Source organism: Oncorhynchus gorbuscha, linkage group LG14 (assembly GCF_021184085.1).
Source record: "Oncorhynchus gorbuscha isolate QuinsamMale2020 ecotype Even-year linkage group LG14, OgorEven_v1.0, whole genome shotgun sequence".
Classification (NCBI taxonomy): Eukaryota; Metazoa; Chordata; class Actinopteri; order Salmoniformes; family Salmonidae; genus Oncorhynchus; species Oncorhynchus gorbuscha.
In genome coordinates this window covers 80,681,497-80,691,341 of record NC_060186.1, presented here as the reverse complement: position 1 = coordinate 80,691,341, position 9,845 = coordinate 80,681,497, and the positions used below count along the sequence as shown (strand labels likewise).

At 44.3% G+C, this 9,845-nt stretch overlaps 1 protein-coding gene across 1 annotated transcript in view; it reads left to right on the top strand.

The window, feature by feature from the left end:
* Positions 1-240: 240 nt before the first annotated feature.
* blk (BLK proto-oncogene, Src family tyrosine kinase) overlaps positions 241-9,845 on the top strand; it is a 41,449-nt gene continuing 31,844 nt past the window's right edge. Inside the window, exons 1-7 of the mRNA XM_046299106.1 lie at positions 241-390; positions 1,407-1,549; positions 5,631-5,661; positions 5,861-5,954; positions 6,137-6,235; positions 6,897-7,000; positions 7,793-7,942. Of these exons, the coding sequence (XP_046155062.1) occupies positions 1,457-1,549; positions 5,631-5,661; positions 5,861-5,954; positions 6,137-6,235; positions 6,897-7,000; positions 7,793-7,942 (571 nt within the window). The 5' untranslated portion in view covers positions 241-390; positions 1,407-1,456. The remainder of the gene's footprint in view (positions 391-1,406; positions 1,550-5,630; positions 5,662-5,860; positions 5,955-6,136; positions 6,236-6,896; positions 7,001-7,792; positions 7,943-9,845) is intronic.

Genomic DNA, 9,845 nt, shown 5'->3' with positions numbered 1-9,845 from the left:
CGCACACACGCACGCACGCACACACACACACACACACACACACACACACACACACACACACACAGACACACACAATGTGGCCATTCCAATGCAGGAAAGGGAGTGGACCATCAGTATAAATAAACACAACAACTACTGTCTAATCTAGTTCAACTGATGTTGTCCCTAAGGATAGACACAGGGCACTCAACAGTGTGTTTGTGTCTTCTGAAAGTTTGAGTTATGAGAGAGAGAGAGAGAGAGAGAGAGAGAGAGAGAGAGAGAGAGAGAGAGAGAGAGAGAGAGAGAGAGAGAGAGAGAGAGAGAGAGAGAGAGAGAGTTGAATAAGGAAATAGCAGACACTTCAAACTGGAATGCTTTTGATGACACAAGTGAAGACCAAGTTCCAAGGTATTTAAGAATAAATTATAATAATTCATATTGTAGCTATCTGAAATTGTGTTTTAGTGTTGTTTGTAAAAATGATATTTTCTTACCTTTTTTTGATCTGATATCATGTTATATATTTTAAAGCATCATACACTGATTGCACAAAACATTATGACAGACTGACCAGGTGAATCCAGGTGAAAGGCTATGATTCCTTCTTGATATCACCTGTCAAATCCACGGCAGGAGACAGGTTAAAAAAGGGATGTTTACGCCTTGAGACAACTGAGACATGGATTGCGTACGTGTGCCAGTCAGAGGGTGAACGGACAAGGTACAAAATAAGTAAGCGTCTTTGAACAAAAGAGGGGGGGGGGGGGTAATGGCAGTTGGTGCAAGGCGTACCGGTTTGAGTGTGTCAAGAACTGCAACACAAGAACGCTCAACAGTTTCCCGCGTGTATATCAATAATTGGTCCACCACCCAAAGGACTTCCAGCCAACTGGACACAGCTGTGGGAAGCGTTGGAGTTGACATGGGGCCAGCATCTCTGTGGAACGCTTGTCAACACCTTGTAGAGTGTAAACCGAGTGGTGTCACACATGGCACCCTATGCCCGAAATAGTGCGCTAGTTTTGTCCAGGGCCCATACTGACAGTAGTGCGCTAGGGAATAGGGTGCCACCTCAGACGGCAGCCTACATCTCAGATCCTTCTGCAGCTTCCTTTGACTTTGGTGTATACAGAACGCTACAGGCAGTAAACAGTACCCAAAGATGAAGTGGCAACTGTTCTAATACATAATGTTAGCTTTCGGTGTTTTTATTTTATATTTCAGTTTACTGAATCCCAGAGGGTAATAGATACACTATTTTTTTATGGGCTCTGTTTTAATTAAAAAAAAATAATAATGTTTCCACTTTTCACAGATCAAATTTCACTCCTCTGGGGAAAGTTACATGAATTGATTTGATTTGATTGATTGATTGATTTGATCGATTGTTTGATCGATCGATTAATTGATGTGTTAATTTTCAGCCCAGGGCATGACCCTAGAGACACTGCTGTGGATCAGACCATTATAAAGGATGGGTTCCAGCTGCAGTGGTCAGAAACGTCAGAAAGATGACATCCACCACCCAGGGAAAGGCTCTCAAACCACCAACTCCTCCAACCACACTGTGAGTACCTATATACACCCAACACCTCCAACCACCCAGGGAAAGGCTCTCAAACCACCAACTCCACCAACCACACTGTGAGTACCTATATACACCCAACACCTCCAACCACCCAGGGAAAGGCTCTCAAACCACCAACACTTCCAACCACACTGTGAGTACCTATATACACCCAACACCTCCAACCACCCAGGAAAAGGCTCTCAAACCACCAACTCCTCCAACCACACTGTGAGTACCTATATACACCTAACACCTTCAACCACCCAGGGAAAGGCTCTCAAACCACCAACTCCACCAACCACACTGTGAGTACCTATATACACCCAACACTTCCAACCACACTGTGAGTACCTATATACACCCAACACCTCCAACCACCCAGGAAAAGGCTCTCAAACCACCAACTCCTCCAACCACACTGTGAGTACCTATATACACCTAACACCTCCAACCACCCAGGGAAAGGCTCTCAAACCACCAACTCCACCAACCACACCCATACACACCTCCAACCACACTGTGAGTACCTATATACACCCAACACCTCCAACCACCCAGGGAAAGGCTCTCAAACCACCAACTCCACCAACCACACTGTGAGTACCTATATACACCCAACACCTCCAACCACACTGTGAGTACCTATATACACCCAACACCTCCAACCACCCAGGGAAAGGCTCTCAAACCACCAACTCCACCAACCACACTGTGAGTACCTATATACACCCAACACCTCCAACCACACTGTGAGTACCTATATACACCCAACACCTCCAACCACACTGTGAGTACCTATATACACCCAACACCTCCAACCACACTGTGAGTACCTATATACACCCAACACCTCCAACCACACTGTGAGTACCTATATACACGCAACACCTCCAACCACACTGTGAGTACCTATATACACCCAACACCCCCAACCACCCAAGGAAAGGCTCTCAAACCACCAACTCCACCAACCACACTGTGAGTAACTATATACACCCAACACCTCCAACCACACTGTGAGTACCTATATACACCCAACACCTCCAACCACCCAGGGAAAGGCTCTCAAACCACCAACTCCACCAACCACACTGTGAGTACCTATATACACCCAACACCTCCAACCACCCAGGGAAAGGCTCTCAAACCACCAACTCCACCAACCACACTGTGAGTACCTATATACACCCAACACCTCCAACCACACTGTGAGTACCTATATACACCCAACACCTCCAACCACACTGTGAGTACCTATATACACCCAACTCCACCAACCACACTGTGAGTACCTATATACACCCAACACCTCCAACCACACTGTGAGTACCTATATACACCCAACACCTCCAACCACACTGTGAGTACCTATATACACCCAACACCCCCAACCACACTATGAGTACCTATATACACCTCCAACCACCCAGGGAAAGGCTCTCAAACCACCAACTCCACCAACCACACTGTGAGTACCTATATACACCCAACACCTCCAACCACACTGTGAGTACCTATATACATCCAACACCTCCAACCACACTGTGAGTACCTATATACACCCAACACCCCCAACCACCCAGGGAAAGGCTCTCAAACCACCAACTCCACCAACCACACTGTGAGTACCTATATACACCCAACACCTCCAACCACACTGTGAGTACCTATATACACCCAGCCGATGTGAGTAAGACCTTTAAACAGGTCAACAATCACAAGGCCGCAGGGCCAGACATCTTACCAGGACGTGTACTGTCAGAATGCACTGACCAACTGTCAAGTGTCTTCACTGACATTTTCAACCTCTCCCTGTCCGAGTCTGTAATACCAACATGTTTTAAGCAGACCACCATAGTGCCTGTGCCCAAGAACACTAAGGTAACCTGCCTAAACGACTACCGACCCGTAGCACTCACATCTGTAGCCATGAAGTGCTTGGAAAGGCTGGTCATGGCTCACATCAACACCATTATCCCAGAAAGAGGGTATTGCGAACGGCCCGGTACATCACCGGGGCCAAGCTCCCTGCCATCCATGACCTCTATACCAGGCGGTGTCAGAGGAAGCCCCTAAAAATTGTCAAAGACTCCATCCACCCTAGTCATAGACTGTTCTCCCTGCTACCGCACGGCAAGCGGCAAGCTTCTAAACAGCTTCTACCCCCAAGCCATAAGACTCCTGAACATCTAATCAAATGGCTACCCAGACTATTTGCTTTTAACCCCCTTCTACGCTGCTACTACTCTCTGTTATTATCTATGCATAGTCACTTTAATAACTCTACCTACATGTACATATTATCTCAATTACCTCGGTACCAGTGCCCCCAGACATTGATTCTGTACCGGTGCCCCCTGTATGTAGTCTCCACATTGACTCTGTACCAGTACCCCCTGTATGTAGTCTCCACATTGACTCTGTACCGGTACCCCCTGTATATAGTCTCCACATTGCCCTGTATATAGCCTCCACATTGACTCTGTACCGGTACCCCCTGTATATAGCCTCCACACTGCCCTGTATATAGCCTCCACATTGACTCTGTAACGGTACCCCCTGTATATAGCCTCCACATTGACTCTGTACCGGTACCCCCTGAATATAGCCTCCACATTGACTCTGTACCGGTACCCCCTGTATATAGCCTCCACATTGACTCTGTACCGGTACCCCCTGTATATAGCCTCCACATTGACTCTGTACCAGTACCCCCTGTATATAGCCTCCACATTGACTCTGTACCGGTACCCCCTGTATATAGCCTCCACATTGATTCTGTACCAGTACCCCCTGTATATAGCCTCCACATTGACTCTGTACCAGTACCCCCTGTATATAGCCTCCACATTGACTCTGTACCGGTACCCCCTGTATATAGCCTCCACATTGATTCTGTACCAGTACCCCCTGTATATAGCCTCCACATTGACTCTGTATCGGTACCCCCTGTATATAGTCTCCACATTGACTCAGTACCGGTACTCCCTGTATATAGCCTCCACATTGACTCTGTACCAGTACCCCCTGTATATAGCCTCCACATTGACTCTGTACCGTTGCCCCCTGTATATAGCCTCCACATTGACTCTGTACCAGTACCCCCTGTATATAGCCTCCACATTGACTCTGTACCGGTACCCCCTGTATATAGACTCCACATTGACTCTGTACCGGTACCCCCTGTATATAGCCTCCACATTGACTCTGTACCGGTACCCCCTGTATAGAGCCTCCACATTGACTCTGTACCGGTACCCCTTGTATAGAGCCTCCACATTGACTCTGTACCGTAATACCCTGTATATAGCCTCCACATTGACTCTGTACCGGTACCCCCTGTATAGAGCCTCCACATTGACTCTGTACCGTAATACCCTGTATATAGCCTCCACATTGACTCTGTACCGGTACCCCCTGTATATAGCCTCCACATTGACTCTGTACCGGTACCCCCTGTATATAGCCTCCACATTGACTCTGTACCGGTACCCCCTGTATAGAGCCTCCACATTGACTCTGTACCGGTACCCCCTGTATTTCGCCCCACTATTGTTATTTACTGCTGCTCTTTAATAATTTGTTATTCTTATCTCTTACTTTTTTGGGGGGAATTTTCTTAAAACTGCATTGTGGGTTAAGGGCCCTGTTTTAACACTACTGCTACTCATATGCACAAATGACCTCCACTAACCTTTACCCCCACCTACCGCACATTGAATTGTTACCAGTACCCCTTGTATTTAGCCTCAATATTGTTGTTTGATTTTGTTTTAGTTTATTTAGTAAGTATTTTCTTAACTCTATTTTCTTAAAACTGCATTGTTGGTTAAAAGGGCTTGTAAAGTAAGCATTTCACCATATTCAGAGCACGTGACATTTTGATCTGATTTGACAATAGGAGTAATGGAAGTGGACACTTCATTCCACCCTTTCTCCAAAACAGGACGTTCATTTGACGCTTTGCCCCTTTATGACATCATAGATGTGAATCAGGGATGAATATGTATTTGGTGTCCTTATGAATAATCACATTATGACATCTTATCATTCTCACAAATATATTTTCTCCACTCAGGCACACAATACGGAACAGGCCTCCGGTAATGGTAAGTTACAATTTGTCAACCTGTTTCAGAAGATAATTTGTCAACCTGTTTGAGAACATCATTTGTCAACCTGTTTCAGAACATCATTTTGCAAACCCTTTTACAAGGACGACTATTGTCAGAGTTTTATTGATACGAAACCCTTATTTCTTGATATGAAGCAAACTTCACCTTTAACACATATTCCTGTCCCTTCCAGACGAAGACGTTGTCATTGCTCTGCACGACTTCAAACCAACCACGGACCAGGACCTACCGTTCAGAAAGGGAGAGAGGCTTCAGATCCTCCAGGAGTGAGTACAGTGCTGATTTACGACAAACGGTCACTCATTATTACATTAGGGAGATGTCACGCCGACGTTGGGCTCTCAGACAATAGTCTGATATCATATCCTCAGGGTGATGATACCGGATAGCGGTATCATTTGGAGGCACAAATAGACAAAACATGCTCTGTTGTTGTTGTTCTTTGAAGGAATGGGGACTGGTGGTTTGCTAAGTCACTGGTGACGGGAGAGGAGGGGTGCATCCCATGTACGTACGTGGCCAGAGTAGACACCCTAGAAATAGAAAAGTAAGTGAATCTGCTCTGACACAAGTCAGCCATTTTCTTTTTGATAATTTAACACTTGATATGATAACCCATTTAACACATGGGTTATCGTATGTTTACAATACATACGTCACCATAGATCATTATGAATGAACTGAGTTGTGTTGACAGGAAATTAAAAACACTTTCCTTTCCTGTATCCGTATGCTTCCTGTATCAGTATGCTTCCTGTATCAGTATGCTTCCTGTATCGGTATGCTTCCTGTATCAGTATGCTTCCTGTATCAGTATGCTTCCTGTATCAGTATGCTTCCTGTATCAGTATGCTTCCTGTATCAGTATGCTTCCTGTATCAGTATGCTTCCTGTGTATGCTTCCTGTATCAGTATCTTCCTGTATCAGTATGCTTCCTGTATCAGTATGCTTCCTGTATCGGTATGCTTCCTGTATCAGTATGCTTCCTGTATCCGTATGCTTCCTGTATCAGTATGCTTCCTGTATCAGTATGCTTCCTGTATCAGTATGCTTCCTGTATCAGTATGCTTCCTGTATCAGTATGCTTCCTGTATCAGTATGCTTCCTGTATCAGTATGCTTCCTGTATCAGTATGCTTCCTGTATCCGTATGCTAAGTATGTAACACGTTATTTGGCGACTCTTCCCTGTTCTTCCATGTATTGTAGATGGTTTTTCAAGGACCTGAGTCGTAGAGAGACAGAGCGTCTGCTCCTGGCTCCGGGGAATAAAGCCGGGTCATTTCTAGTTCGAGAGAGTGAGACCACCAAAGGTCAGAATCATCCTCTCTGCCTTTAAAAAAAAAAACATTTTCAGAACAACACAACATTGTTTTTTTTAAAACTCAAAATAGCTCCAAAAATATAATACAGAAAGACTTGGAATGGTCAAAACATCCATCTTGTATGTATAATTATAAATTAAATTATATTATAAACCATATAATTGGCATTAACAGAACTGACATGTACATTAAACAAACTGATACAAGCCGATATCAAGGACTGAAAAAAAAGCCTCATAAAGCTGTAAGCTAATCGAATTGTATTGGTCACATACACATGGTGAGCAGATGTTAATGTTATACCTCATGGTCACATACACATGGTTAGCAGATGTTAATGTTATGGTCACATACACATGGTTAGCAGATGTTAATGTTATACCTCATGGCCACATACACATGGTTAGCAGATGTTAATGTTATGGTCACATACACATGGTTAGCAGATGTTAATGTTATTGGTCACATGCACATGGTTAGCAGATGTTAATGTTATTGGTCACATACACATGGTTAGCAGATGTTAATGTTATACCTCATGGCCACATACACATGGTTCAGCAGATGTTAATGCGAGTGTAGCGAAATGCTTGTGCTTCTAGGGACCACCCATATGTAGAATGTATGCACACATGACTGTAAGTCGCTTTGGATAAAAGCGTCTGCTAAATGGCATATATTATTATATATTATTATTATTATTATATATTAGTTCCGACCCGCTCAGTAATATCTAACACAATAACACTGTATGTCTCATTGACATGTCGCCCCAAAAAGGTGCTCTCTCCCTGTCCATCAGAGACGTAGGGCCGGAGCACGGGGATGTGGTGAAGCACTACAAGATCCGTTCCCTGGATAACGGAGGGTTCTACATCTCTCCGTCCACCTCCTTCTCCTCCCTGCAGGAGCTGGTCAAGTACTATACCCGTGAGTTAAAAAATGAGCACAAACATCAAGGTTATATATTTGAGGTTAAAGTTCATATGACCATAACAATACTCCATAACGACATCACAATACTCCATAACGACATCACAATACCCCATAATGACATCACAATACTCCATAACGACATCACAATACTCCATAACGACATCACAATACACCATAATGACATCACAATACTCCATAACGACATCACAATACTCCATAACGACATCACAATACTCCATAACGACATCACAATATCCCATAATGACATCACAATACTCCATTATCGACATCACAATACTCCATAACGACATCACAATACTCCATAACGACATCACAATACTCCATAACGACATCACAATACCCCATAATGACATCACAATACTCCATAATGACATCACAATACCCCATAATGACATCACAATACCCCATAATGACATCACAATACCCCATAATGACATCACAATACTCCATAACGACATCACAATACCCCATAATGACATCACAATACTCCATAATGACATCACAATACTCCATAACGACAAAACTGAAATGTTAGCACATGAATAAAAAATAAAAAACAGGCTAATCCTAAGTGGCTCAGCGGTTTAAGGCACTGCATCGCAGGTGCTTGAGGCATCACTACAGCCCCGGGTTTGATCCTGGGTGTGTTGCAGCTGGCTGCGACTGGAATACCCATGAAGTGGTTTGATCCTGGGTGTGTTGCAGCTGGCTGCGACTGGGATACCCATGAAGTGGCACGCATTGGTGCAGCTGGCTTCCTGGGTTAAGTGGGTAGCGTGTCGAGAAGCAGTGCGGCTGGCTTCCTGGGTTAAGTGGATAGCGTGTCGAGAAGCAGTGCGGCTGGCTTCCTGGGTTAAGTGGGTGGGTAGCGTGTCGAGAAGCAGTGCGGCTGGCTTCCTGGGTTAAGTGGGTAGCGTGTCGAGAAGCAGTGCGGCTGGCTTCCTGGGTTAAGTGGGTAGCGTGTCGAGAAGCAGTGCGGCTTGGCTTCCTGGGTTAAGTGGGTAGCGTGTCGAGAAGCAGTGCGGCTTGGCAGAGTTGTGTTTCGGAGGACCCGTGGCTCTTGACATTTGCCTCTCCTGAGTCCGTACAAGACTTGCAGCGATGAGAATGTAACTACCAATTGGATATCATGAAAAAGGGTCAAAAATCTAAAATGGAAATACCTTATTTACTTAAGTATTCAGACTTGAAATTGAGTTCAGGTGCATTTTAAAATAAAATAAAATAAAATCTTCATGCCTCTGGAAAGGTTACTGAACTAGCGAGCATGGTTCACCCAATCACCTGTGTTATACATCATCAGATGCCTTTTTGAAAATCAAATCAAATTTTATTTGTCACATACACATGGTTAGCAGATGTTAATGCGAGTGTAGCGAAATGCTTGTGCTTCTAGTTCCGACAATGCAGTAATAACCAACAAGTAATCTAACTAACAATTCCAAAACTACTGTCTTATACACAGTGTAAGGGGATAAGGAACATGTACATAAGGATATATGAATGAGTGATGGTACAGAGCAGCATACAGTAGATGGTATCGAGTACAGTATATACATATGAGATGAGTATGTAGACAAAGTAAACAAAGTGGCATAGTTAAAGTGGCTAGTGATACATGTATTACATAAGGATGCAGTAGATGACTGGGTGCTCTACCGCAATCAATAACAATGAAAATGTATTGGAACAGCATGTGTTTCTCTCTGGGGGTCTATTTTCTGTGTCACGGGCATGGCTGACAGGCTATAATTCTCTCTGAGGTCTATTTTCTGTGTCACAGGCATGGCTGACAGGCTATAATTCTCTCTGGGGTCTATTTTCTGTGTCACGGGCATGGCTAACAGGCTATAATTCTCTCTGGGGTCTATTTTCT